We start from the raw sequence: 14,106 nt of genomic DNA, 5'->3' as shown, positions 1-14,106 counted from the left end.
AGGCTACTGCATTTGGATATGAGAAGAAAGGATGCCTTCAAAAGTGGATGGAGGACTTGGGTTGTACAAATGACTACATCAAACATGATACCACAGAATTATATTTATATTATACATTGTCTTCACATTGTAACGTCCATGTTGATCATCTGTGACACAATTCTAATAACTTTGAGTATATATTTACTATAACATTTATATATATATATGTGTATATATATATATATATATATATATATATATATATATATATGTATGTATATAAAACCAAGAGGCACTTCCAGTAATTCTGGCCAAAAAGGAGCATCATTATATTGTCTAAGCTAAAAAATAATAAAAATAAATACAATTTATCTAATACTTTTTCTGTACAGATTCTACTTTATACAAAACATTTATCAGCCACTAACTGAGTCACAACAAATACTTGTGATAGGATGATACAAAGTATTGCTACATATATTAAGTGCAAGATACAGGTGAGAGGACAAGATTTATTTCAACTGCGAAATGATCACTTAAGTCCAACGCCTCACTCTTTTGTTTCTAAAAGTTGATAAATTCGGAAAGTTATTAACAAACATATTCAGGTTTGTTGAGAGTGATGAGAATTACATTGTTAAAAATTACCATGTACAAATGACATCCCTTACGCTGTTACTTTGGTTGGCAGTTATTTGAAAATATTGCTTTATAGGAATACTAAATTAATGCAATACTCTCTGGTTTACAAATAATACAGAGACAAATATTTGGGACATGCTAATTTGAACTTTCCAATGAAAGTTTTTGTCAGGAGGAGGTAATGACTGATCAGAACAACTGCCCCATCAGGAATCAGAACACATTTTAACACCAAAAACCAAATCAAATTAACCAAACCAGCCAAAACCTCAAACACTCTGAATTCAAATTAAAGTTCTTTCAGTTGCATATCCTAATATTATTATAGAAAGCCAGGGAGAGTCTCGTTTTCATTATTTTGCATTGAGAGTTTCAGAATATCTATAAAAGCACCAATTTTCATTTTGTGATTCGTATGATAAAAAATCTGTAGGAAGAAAATCAAGGGGTAGTTGGGTTCAGTGATATTTATTTCCAGTGCCTGTCAACTAACAAACTGTTCTTGTTGAAACAAAAATGGTATGCGTTCTTCTGTGAGAATGTATTAGGAAATGAACTGATATTCACAAATGGAAAAAAACCCCACCATTTAAGCAAATATAATATGGCAAAAATCCTATGCACATGTTTTACAGAGTATTAAATAGTGATTTTTTTTTAAAAACTAATGAACAAATTTATACTTAAAGTCAAGCCATTGAAACACACTGACAGGTGATATATAGATATGTCAGGGTTGTTATTTAAAGATAGCAATACTATAGTACTGGATTATGCTTATACATAGCTAAAATGAAATATCTGGTATAATATGGGTTTTTGAGTCATAAAAATAATCAGTTAATTTTTAAAAGAAAAGTGAGGGAAATTCTATCAACCAACAGCTGATATACACAAAGAAAACATCTTTAAACAATTATGTTTAATTTCACATTAAACCACCTGAATAATTTGCTAGTATATAGAAAGTAAAATTACTAGAATAAAAAAAAAAATCCTTCCCTACAAAAAGTATTCAAGCAGCAGTTTCCAAGCGCTAGGGGATAATTCACATTCCAAAATGTGTAAGTGCTGATTGTAATAAAGGAAGTCAAGATTGAATATGGATCCATTAAGTCCCTTTACTCCAGAGTAACTGAGAACTAAATTGGTTTGCCACAGAAAAGATGAAGAGGTGTCCTGGGATGATCCTTTAAGTTTTATGTAGTGTTCACTCCCAATCCACAGCTCTGCTTTTTTTCTTTTCTTTTTTTTTTTTTTTTGCTTTTTAGTACCATGGGCTGCACAATGAAACTAGGTGTGGTGAGTTAAAACTTGAGGTGAAAGGCATCTTTCTCCTTATTATAGCAGAAGAGAATTTGTGATGATTTTTCCTTTACTAATTTTGAGTTAGAGAAGGAAAATTGGAGATAAGTCATACTTTTCTCCTGTAAGTTTGACTTTGTTTTCTTTTTGTTTTGTTTTAAAGAGGAAAGAATTCCCTGCTCTAGTCTGTTTCACTTGAGATAGGTATTTCTACTGACACAGAAAATTTAAAGCATTTAAGCTTTAAAAACATTTTTTAAATTACTTTTCTATTTGTGAATTTCAAATTCCAACCTACCATTTGATCAGTCTTGGCAGACGAATGTAGTGCATGGGGTTTATTGATCGGTCAGTGCTTCCTTTGTGAAAGTCAAGATTAATAAGATTTAATTTTTCTTAGTAATGAAGGTAAGTATTTGGGTTCCTAACTGTGTTAGAATTTAGTAAAATATAATCTTCATTAGTAAACCATTTATCTTAAAACCACCTAAACCATGACAAATCGCTGGATTTGTCATTCCTCTTTCTTGGGATAATTCAGACTATAATTTATACCCTAAATCTAATTAAATTATGGGGACTAAATTTATTCTTATTTCATGTACTATTGGACTCTTCATAAAATATTTTCCTCCCTGAGGCATGCAGAGAATTAGATAAATAATTAAATATAACTTTTTCCAGTTTTCTGTTACATAATAGTTCTGATTATATCAAAATGTTTAGCATCTCTATACCACGAAACATCATTTTGTGGGTTTCAATTGATTAAAAAAATTTAACAGCTTTGCTTCAAATAATCAAATTTAATATTCTTGGTAGTACTTACATATGATGATTTAATATTATTCTTTTTGAAGCATTTTTGTTTGAATTTTTTGCATGATTAAATAATCACTTCTTGATGTAAAACAATGAGGAAATCTGTCTGAACATGAACATGTTCAGTATTTCTTATCAATAAGAAGCAGGCTTGCCTTTTCTTCTTTGCTCCACAACTCCTCAAGGAAGCAGAAATCCATGATACCAATGCCTGTCAATGTAATCAACCTTAAAAGTATGATATGGAGAAAAACTAGCTGCCTTTAGATGGGGAATTTGGATTCATAAGAGCCTTAAGCACATGTCAAAAGCCAGTTTTGTTTTCCATCTATACACAATTCCATATAGTTTATAGTCTTACCTGTACTAAAACAATCTATACCAGATCAGTATTTTTGAATCCGGATATTGGGTTCCACCAACTAAATAATGGCTTAATCTTCAGTTTTGTATCTTCAAACATATTTAGCAACAAAATGATCAATTATTTTTTGTCACTCTTGTTAACCTATTAGAATGATTTTGTAGTGTGAACGTAAAGATCATAGTACCTAAAACTGGTACATTTCCCTCTGATTAGAATTGCTAAGCATAATTTAATTCTGGGACGCTCTTCACCTAAAATGGTGAATTGGTCTCCTAATCTTAAAGTTCCATTTTGTTGGACAGATTAGAAAAATGGACTGACAGACAGTATCAGCAAGGTCATAGTTTTACTTCATAGAGAAATCACAAGAGAAATGAATGACTTAGAGCTGGTTAAAAAGTATTTTGCTGCTTGATAGGAGAGAGGGCAAATGAAAGGAACTCAGTTTGGTTCCAGAGTATATAGATATTTTAGTGCTCGAATACCTGGAGTTGAGCTATTAGCAATTGAAAATTTGTTGATTTTTTCCACACCCATTAGCTGATAATTATATGGAGAATTTGATTTACTGTAGATTATGAAAGTTTACAGAACTCTGTTTTACTGGAGCCTCTGCCCGTTTGAAAAGGCAGTTTATTTCCAAAATTGCATATAAACCAGGAAAAGTATTAAGTGGGAATCAGACTTAGGATGGAAGAGAAGGACAGTAAGACCCTTACTGTGGTCTTCACTATTATTTTAGAAAAACTAAATGACAGGGACAGTGGAGATCCCCATGCTGATATGGAAGCACCAAAAATACCTCCTAAAGCAGAATAGAAATGATATTTTGATTCTTTACTTCTCATTAGTTAGGAGTTGTTCATCACACAAATAGTTCACTTTTGTAAAGCAGTCGTTTCAAACTTTAGACTTTATTTACAATGATAATTTTCATATCTTTATTACTTAGAAAATAATTTATGTTTTTCCATCATTTAAACAAAAAATAGGCCTGAGTCTCATGCCTTTTGCACAGCTTTTACCTTCAAAGAAAGTCCTCTGGGAAAGTGACAGGGGACATCAGGACATTGCAAATCAAGAGAGGCAGGGGTGTGAGGAAATTGCAATACGTATTATACCTGTAATATGAAGTCCGCTTGATATACCATCCATTGTCTTTAGTTTTACTGAGATTGCAATGGTTAGGATTTGTTCTGGAATTCCATCAAAATGGAACAGACATAATTTCATGTTCTGTGTTTAGAAAGTGGATATTTTCTCAAACATAATATGAGGAAATTCCTTCACTTCTCAGATGAAGACCGATGTAGATAAATCCTTGTACAGAGCTACTGTCTTCATCTTTGACTAAGAGCAAAACCAGGTCTTATATAAATGACAAAAATAACTTATAGTTTAAAAATATGCTAAAGTGGTGTTTTCACCAAGGAAACAATATTCTCAAGGTTGGCTTAGATCGATAACCAGAAAGACATTCTATCAGCATGCTGGAAATGACATCGATGACATTCTTAGTATACCTGGTCTTTTCCTTAACAGAAAGCAACCACTAGCATCAAGGCCAACAAATTCCAACTTTTCCTACCATTAGTTTCATGGCTGTCCATACAATTCTTTTCCCTAAATGGGCTAGACATTCCTTCATTTGAAAGACCTGAGTTTATCTAATGGCACCTATAATTAGGCTCATAAAAAAATGTAGTAAATTGCAACAAATACACTGGCACCACAGGAAGCAAGCTCCGGAGTTGGAAGTGAACACAGTAATATTGCTGTCACCAAGGACGGGGGAGCCCATCACTAGCAGAAAATATCTTTTCATGTCCCTCGGCATCCTGTGGGATGTACTGGGTGTGTATGAAAGTCAAGCACTTGAAGAATCGCCATTCCTTTTCTTGAACTGACTTTAGCTTTAATACACAGGCAATTTATCTTTCTTTGAAGAAAAAAAATGATTAATCTGCCTAGACTGGTGAGCACAATTCTGGAATGAAGAGGTTCTTACTGCTTTGGCCATGATTATTTCATGTACTTGAAAACAGAACAAAACAAAAACCAGGTAGTGTGCTTAGACCTCTACTCTGGCAGCCAGGCGGGCCCCTACTTGGGGTCATGGAGCGTTGAGGAAGCCACCAATATACGGTTATGAATGTATAACTACTCTGTCGCCATTTAACTTGCTCCATACCTAGATTTTTTCTGGACTTATATTTATTTTAGAGACATATGGCATTTGGAGCAGGGGGAAAGATTAGTTCTGTTAAGTAATTAGATACAAGTGGTATGTGAGTATAAATGCTTTTTTTTCCCCCCTTCTGTTATTTGCCATGGAAGGAAAATAAATTCACTGGGGAAATGTATTTGACTCACGGTAAGTTTTGCAAACATAGAGACACACAGGCAATACTAAAAAAAAATGGAAAACAACTCAGTAAGTCCTAAATAATGAAGACCTGATGTTAACTCAAAAAAAAAAAATTATTCTCATTATTTAGGTAGAATCTGCATCTATTTGATCCTTTTCATATTTTCCTACTTTTTGGGAAATTTGCCTTGAAACTATGTTTATTTTGGATTGTATTATCTTTGCCTTATTTTAAAAATGCCATGGATTATTGTATAATCATTGCTTTGGAAGGGAAGAATATCCATTTATGAGAAATGAAGGCATTTTTAATGTAAACACTCTTTTCTATGATTTGCGAGGAAATAAAAAGTAGAAATCAGGAGCAAGATTTACTTGAAGCTAAGGTTGTTTAGATGATGGGCCAGGATATCAAAGTATCAAAGGAAATGTTAGAAGCAAAAAGTGTTGGGAAGAAAGGGACACCAATTATAAACATTCCTCATTGTTTAAGAAAGTCTTTCGCTTGGTAGATGTGGATCCAGAAGTTACCCAAAAGTGAGCCAGAGTTGCTAGTGAAAAAACATTCTTTGCACCATCCTCATTTAATTGGCATAAAATAACTGTATCAGATTATCATTTAAATTAGAACAGGTAGATGAGTGGGTGTTCACAGACCTCCATGCAGATGACCATCCTTCTCTTACTGGGCTTGGAGAGAGAGCTACAATGTATAAAAATGGTGATTAAAATAGAACTTTATAAAAATGTTTCCCTTTTCCCTTTAAAAAAAAAAAAAAAGAGTTGACTATCTACAGAAACAAAAACAAATCTTTATATTTACATCAAGATAACTATTCATGACAAATATAATAATATGAAATAAAATATTGAAAGTGAGTATCAACTTTTTAAATAGAGGTTTGGCTCACAGCATAAACAAAAGTGTAGATAAACAAACAAACCAAAAAAAAAAAAAAAAGACTGTCAATGATAGGCCCAGTCTCCCCAAATCCCTCGAGTCTTCCCTGCCAAAAGAAACATGACAACGGGCCAGATTACAGCTAGAAGCCGCTCCATCACACCGTGCATGCAACAGTACAACAGGGTTGTCCGTGCGACCTTTGCCACCCAAAAGCCAATCTTCACCAGTTGCCAAGAATCAGGCTTTCACTATGTCAATAGACACCAAACCCTAGGTTGAAATGTTCCCCTTCACCTCTCACTGTCTATCCCAGAGTGGGTTTCTGTTTACCTTCCTTTCTTTTTTTTTCTTTTTTTACTGCACATTTTGCAGCAAATTAAGACATGGGCGATCCCCGTTAAAAGCCATTTCCCAGGCCTTCTCTGGCAACCTTTTAGAACTGTAACCTGATGAAAAGACCTGACTTCAGCTCCTTCTGAGGTGTTTCTGTTTAAAGAATGCCATCCCCTTCCATGGTGATTTGATTTTAGGTGAGTGACAGACAGACATACAGACAAACAGCTCCTATACATTCATTCAGCGACTAGACTGGAAAATGCCTCAGTCTTCCCGGTTTAAGGCTGGTGACAGAGAGCCTTGAAGGGATGCACAGGCCCGTGGCCCTGTCCCCCAGCCTGCCAATCCCCTCCTTCTGCAGAGGGACTTTTACTGAAGCCAAGTAGAGGCAGGCGTTTGGGATGGCTGCCTCTTAAAGACTCTCCAGAGCGAACTTCATCCTGTTTGTTCACATGTGCTGAGTCGTCTGCTGCAGCAATGCTATGACCAACTAAAACCACAAAAGTCTCTCTTTACATACACACAAATGTACATACACATGAGCATCCTTTCCATCTCTCTCTCTGTCTCTCATACACAAACACACACACACACACACACACACACACACACACAATGTTGGCAGGATGTATAAGAATTCAAACAATGCTCTGGAACTTTCATCCCTCAGTACTAAGAGCAAAAGCTTCTTAGTCGTAACCTACATTTGCTACACTGCTTCCCGGCTAAAGCTGCACCATCTCCTTTGGGATTTGTTTTCCTTTAGTTTTTCCTTTATGATTTATTATATCACAGTGACCACTATATATCTTAACATGAATGTTACTAAATCGTGGAGCCAGGAATCCTGGCTTTTCGGTGTGTCTGCGTGTGTGTCTGTGAATATGTTTTACATGGATCTATGTGAGAGCTTATATACACACACACATATATACTTCTTCCTTTAAGAAAATCCTTAGAAGCTGGTGTTGTTGTTATACTGTGAAAGCTTCTCTGAGTGAGAGTTTTTTAAACCATGTACCTCACTGTAAAAATAAACACATAAAATGCAAAGAATCCCAAAATGCCATAGCCGTTTGCCCATCTTCTCATATTTCTACAGTGTTGTGTCTAAGTGTTGTGCTGGCTTGAAAAGAGTCTGTGACAAGTCACTCTGTTTGGAAACATAGCTCATTCTATCCATTGTCACTGGTTTGGCTTTGGGGTTGGGGTCTCCTCTCCTCTCGGCTTCCCCTTTTCTTCATCTTCTTCCTTGATGGCCTGGATCTGTTCTGAGGGACGCTGCTGGGGGGACTGGTCCAGGGACTGATCCCCTGTGCCCACCAACCGCTGTTCCTCCTCAATGACGTTCTTCCACATCTTGTGGTTCTGCAGAAGGTGCTGAGTTATTTGGCAGTAGACTTTTCTCCTTTTGAAAGTTTTCTTTCCTGAGAAAACACCAAATTAGACTACTTATTTGTGTGTTGAGTACATGACAGTTTTTTCCCCTTATTCATAAGGGTCAAGTACCAAATGGATACATATATCTATCAATCACTTGATGTGTATATTGTAATAATCATTTTTGAGAATGGGGAAATAAGAGGAAGATGGCATGAACCATTAACATATCATTGAGACGTACTGTGAACGGTATGTAATATCTGGTAACGTAACTTCCAATACAAGGTTTTTGTTTGTGTCTTGGAGTTATTACTCTCAGTCCATTCAGACTCTCAAGATTTTCCACCTAGATTATTGGAATAATTCCTTGTTACGTGTTCCTCTGCTTTGTCAACCAATTCAACTCACAAAAGTCTACAATATTGATTTTTTTAAAAAAGACAGTTTTGATAGTACTGTTCTGTTTCCTGTGGACTAAAAAATTAATTTCAAACTCCTCTAGCAGGGAGCTTTGACTCTAGTGGGAAAATAGAGAGTGAACAAGTAAGGACAATTACACTGAGTTGTACAAAGTCTTTAAAAGGTGGCAGAAAGAGAGGGAAATGACTTAGCTGCGAGGATGCGGCATGATGATGGTGCTTTGGACTAGGATGGGACAATGGAGACGAAGATGAGTAGATAAATGTGAGATACATTTGTGAGGTATCATCAACAGGACTTGGCAACTGATTACATGTAAGGAAAAAAGAAGGGAGGAATCAAAGACAACCCTGAGCTTTCTGATGTGAACAGCTGAGTGGCAAGATGTACTGAGAAAGGGCACATTAGATGAGCAGACTTGAGGCGTATGTTGAACATGATGTTCCCCTCATCGTCACTAAACTTTAGATAGGTTTCTTCCAGACTCTATGACCCTGATCTAAAACTTGTAATTGCAAATTCTTTCTCTGCCCCTTGGTAATGTAGATAAATCTTCTCTCAGCCTCTAGCCAGTTTGACAACCCAGGAAACATCATCCTTCTCAAGGACCTGGGAGCCAGCCCTTTGAAATGCAATTATTAAGAAAGATAGATAGGGTCCCTATCACCGATCTCCGTGGGTAGGAAGGAGCCTAACTTCAATAAGCACCAATTAGCAAACAAAAATGGCCTAATCACATTGACCAACTCCCCTTTAAGGTCCTCAGTACTTTTTCCTTAGCTCATCCCAATGTGTAAAAACTCTCCTGCCTTTGTTTTCAATGGAGTTGAGTCCAATGTCTGTCTCTCTCCTATTGCAATAGTCTTGAAGAAAGTCTTCCTTACCATTTTTAACAAGTATGCAGTGCAATTTCTCTCTGACACATCAAAGTATGGCAACATCGGGTATTCAACCTGTGAGGGAGTAGATAAGACTTTTCCCAAAGGACATGACACTTGAGCTGAGATGTAAATTATGAGAATTAAATATACTGGGTGAAGAAGGGGCTGGCAGCATTCTAGGTATGTGAGGGGCATGTGTACAGGCAGAAGCCATGGGGCCCTGGAGCATAACACCAATTTCTTCAATTATAAGATTCTTAACAAGGGCAATATATACATAAAATAAAATTGAAAAAAAATCTGAAATCTTTCTATAGAAATCAATAAAATATATTAATCCATTCAATTTTTAAGAGCAAACCTTTAAAATGACTTTTCTATCAAAGCTATCTCCTTGTCTATTTCTACATTGTTTTTATTGTAGTTAAGTTCAATTGAGAAATCTTCACATGTTAATATACTTTTTAACCTAATCCTTTGAGTCAGGAGAGTTACAGATGATCACTGGGTGAAGGATGGACTCAGTCATAGCACATGCTCTACTGCTCAAAGTGATTATTCCATCCAAAAGTTATACACATTCACGGTAGTGCATTCACAGGGAAGAAGCTAACAAAAGCTCAACTTTTCTCTTTTTCCTTTCAGGGCAGCCCCCATGAGAGCAGCTGTTCTCTTATTAATGCTGCTAAACATTAGCAATAAACCTCTCTGGAATTAAACTGAATAAGGTGACGTAGAAGAAAGTTTGTACCAAATAAATTTGCGTAGATTAGTCTGCAGGTGGTCTAAAACATGCCTGTATTGAGAGCCAAATTGTTCAGCACTGGAACCTTTTGAAATGAGAACAAAGATCCTTTCATTGCTCAAACTCTAAATGCAGCTTAGTACTTCATTAGAAACCTCTTAGTTTGCTGTAGGAATCTTTCAAATTTAATTATGAGGTGGGGAAAAAAGCCTTCTTTACCCAGGATACCATATTGAAATATTTATTCTGTGTTTCCTGAGAGATCTCCAAGTTTTGCAAATTGCTGAAATTATCAGTGCATATTTAATTTACATTTTTTCTGAAATCTAAGTTTCTGGTTAAATCAAGTTAACCATCTCAGTCAATATGAATCCTGAAATTAAAATTACTAAGAGTCAATAACAATGGAGTTAAAACGAGGAGACCTGGGTTTCCTTTCTGGTTCTGCAGAATCCATCTATACCTTGGGTTGTCAAACTTCTGAGCCTCAGTTTCGACTTTTGTAAAATGAGGCAGCTGAACTGGATGATCACTGATTCCCCTTCCATTTCTAGAATTCTATTATTCCATGTGGCCAAGTTTTACTAGATACTAACACTGCCCAATATTTATCATTTTCTTGGCTATAAAGGGATAGTTCAAATATAATTTTTCAAAAGCTATGGTTATCAAATCATTGTTGATGATGTTTTAAATTTTAACATAAAGGTGACCAGTTGACTTTTAGAAGCCATTAGTAAACAGAATCCACAGAATTCTCATTCCTGCTTTAGTGAGCTTGATTAAAAATGGGAAGGTCAGTAGAGTAACACATCAGAATCTCAGAGTCAGTATGGCCACCCAACCCTACAGAACAGAGACAAATCGAATATTTGGTTGTTTGTTGTATTTGCTGCTAAAGCCAATGCTGACGAGTTGAGCCTGTTAAATCTCCTAACTTAGGTTCTTTAATTCTTGATGCCTAGATTATGTATGTGTTGCTTCAATGTATTTGAGTTCAAATAGCAATCAAGTAGGGCCCACAGGAACAAAGCTTTTCCAGAGGCTAAGCTGACCACACTTTTCCAATAACATTCAGTGGAAGAACTGTCCAGTCCTTAGTCAGACAGCAAATTACCTGGCTCTTTGAATGAAGAAAAAGTAAAAATATAAAATGCATGCATGTTTATTAAATGAGAAAATGAATAAATAATCCATGAATCCTGTCTTGGCTCCTACCTCTGAATGCCAAGATCAGCACAAAATTTTTAATAGACATCTTTTGATAAGCATCAGAGGAATAAAATAAAATTACTTTGATAATAGAATATTGAAGGAAAACAACTTTTGATTTTCCTCCCATTCTGTATAAAAGTTAATATATGGGTTAGACCTTAAGCAAAAGTCTGACCTAAAGCCAAACTTGCCCCGTCTCACCAGTCTATGGTTAATAATGAGTTCTTTATCTCTGCTTATGTGAGCTTACGACAGGGCACTTATATGAGGGCAAAATAGGTTAATACACAAGGTAGAATATCTCTTTACCTAGATGGCCAAATGAACTAAATGAACTAAGTCATTTCCCTGACTGTGCTTAAAAAAAAAAAAAAAAAAAAAAAGGAAAAAATGATCATAATGTCTTTCATGGCTAATATTTTTGGTAAGGGCCTTGAAAAATATCAATATTAAGACTGAACTTCCTTTATGAAGGTAGATAGAAACCACATACTATACTCCCATGAACATAGGAATAGTATTTGTGCAATATCACTGTAAGGGTTATTGGTTTTCCTAATTATGCTATTAGGGCCTCCTCCCTATGGCAGGAGAAACAGTGGAGAATATCTCAAGACGTGAAGAAAAATAATCTTGATTTTATAGACAATTAAGTTGAACAGATTAGAACGGCTACATGATGCACTCCAAATCAATGACGAGATGTGACCACTTCTCACTGTCACTATTGCCACTACCCTGGTCCAAAGCCACAGTCATCTCTCACTTGGATAATTTCAGCAGCCTCTTAACACACTGCCCTGCTTACACCCTTGCTCTTACCCCAAACTCGAGAATATTCTCAATGCAGCAGCTGAAGCAATCCAGTTAAAACATAAATTGAATCAACTAAGTCTTCTGCTCAAAACCTCTGATGATGGCTTCCCATCTTACTCAGAGTAAAAGCCAGACTCCATACTGTGGCCTGCAGAGCCCTACCTTCTAACCCTCCATCATCTCGGTCCCCGCTCCCCACCCCCCTTCCTCTGCTTCAGCCTCCCAGCTCTCCTGATGCTCCTTGAACACGCAGCCAGTGTCCACGTCAGGACCTTTACACGGTTTGCTTTCCCCTCTCCTTGAAATGCTTTGTCCACATCTATTTCCCTGGATCCCTCCTTCCCTTGCTTCTTTCAGGTTTAAAAAAAAAAAAAATCTCTTATTTAGACCATCCGTGGCTATCTTATCTAAGATTTTAATCTTTCTGCACAATATTTCATATCCTTCTTATTTTTCATTTTTATTTTTAAACTCTAGCATTTATCAGTACCTAACATATTACAGATTTACTGATTTGTCTGCTGACCCCACTGGAATATGTCTAAAAGGGCAAGGATTGATTGGTTTTTTTTTGTTTTTTTTTTTGTCTGATTGATTTGTTCATGGCTCTGTCTTTAGAACCTAGAAGAATGCCTGGCACAGAGTAGGTGCTTAATAAATATTTGATGAATGAATGAGTGACTACTACCTCTTACCACTTTAGCACCTCCCCCGAAGCAAGCCAGGAAAAGCCTATGGCTGGTCTAGATAGTACCTGAGATTCCTAAATCATTCAGATACTCTGAAAAATAGGCTTTGATTACCTAATTGTCTTATTTCATAACAGAGAACATACCTCTTTATGAACATGGTATTATAATAGATTCCACAGTCTGTAATTCCCATTATCATGATATTGGGGACGGGGGAGTATCCATAATCACTGCAGCAGGTGATATTTGGACTCAGCTATGAAATTCACGAGAAGCATCAAATTTATTGTGAACTTACTTAAGTAAGAAAACAATCCTAGGAGAAGCACATTCGAGAGAGATTCTATAACTTACTTGGAGATTCACTATTTTTACAGGTTTCCTCTTCGTTTGGTGCTTCCTCCTCCTCCTCTGGGTCATCGGTGTCTCCTGACTCATCACTGTCTTCCACCCATTTCCCTGGCATCAGTCCTGCTGAATCATAGGAGTTGCAGAGAGGACCCACGATGTGCGAGATGAAGGATTCCTGAAGGTTGGCCAACTGAGGAGCAGAACGGTCCATGAAAGGGCTTATTGGTAACCCGAGGCTGGCCTCTTCATCACCCTAGAAATAGGAATGTAGCAGGAACAGTTAACTAGAAAGGCAAACGACAAGGAAAGTGTAAAATACAAATAAAGTCACCATTCCCTTGGCATCTAAAATTTGCAAATATGCAAGAACCCAGGCATATGTGTGAACTCTTTCTTTCCTGGACTGCTAAGAGATTTCCCCCACATTACTAAGATCCCTATCGGACTGCTTTGTTGCCATTTACCACTGCGGTAATCTTGAGGGTTTGGTTTTTGATCAAGGGGAAATACAAGAAATGGTTTAATGTCTAAGTGGATGACCTTTCTTATCACTAGTCATTGTTCCTTATATTAGAGTATAAGTTAGAATATAAATGCATCTTAAAAGGCAATGCTGGATATAAATATCCAACAAATAGATAATCTATCATGTTTTCCTTTTTTTTTGCCTTGGCTGCCAGAAATTTTAAAGTAATTTATTCCTCAATTAAAGTTGCTACCTTAACTCGGCTTTGGGTTGAATTATGTCTTCTGTGATTATATAGTTTCTGATATTCTTATTTATCTATGTTTAACAGTACTACTGTATAAGTGTTTACTTTGAACTGATTCATTTCTGGAAAAAAAATATCAGATTGTAAACCAGAAGTTACCTAGC

General features: G+C 36.2%; 1 protein-coding gene across 1 annotated transcript in view; it reads right to left on the bottom strand.

The window, feature by feature from the left end:
• Positions 1-1,870: 1,870 nt before the first annotated feature.
• Positions 1,871-14,106, bottom strand: part of PDE3A (phosphodiesterase 3A) — a 306,358-nt gene continuing 294,122 nt past the window's right edge. Inside the window, exons 15-16 of the mRNA XM_036865657.1 lie at positions 13,233-13,482; positions 1,871-8,153 (exon numbers count right to left, since the gene is read on the bottom strand). Of these exons, the coding sequence (XP_036721552.1) occupies positions 7,912-8,153; positions 13,233-13,482 (492 nt within the window). The 3' untranslated portion in view covers positions 1,871-7,911. The remainder of the gene's footprint in view (positions 8,154-13,232; positions 13,483-14,106) is intronic.

The sequence above is a fragment of the Balaenoptera musculus genome, chromosome 10, assembly GCF_009873245.2.
Source record: "Balaenoptera musculus isolate JJ_BM4_2016_0621 chromosome 10, mBalMus1.pri.v3, whole genome shotgun sequence".
Lineage (NCBI taxonomy): Eukaryota > Metazoa > Chordata > Mammalia > Artiodactyla > Balaenopteridae > Balaenoptera > Balaenoptera musculus.
This window is presented reverse-complemented; position numbering and strand designations above follow the sequence as displayed.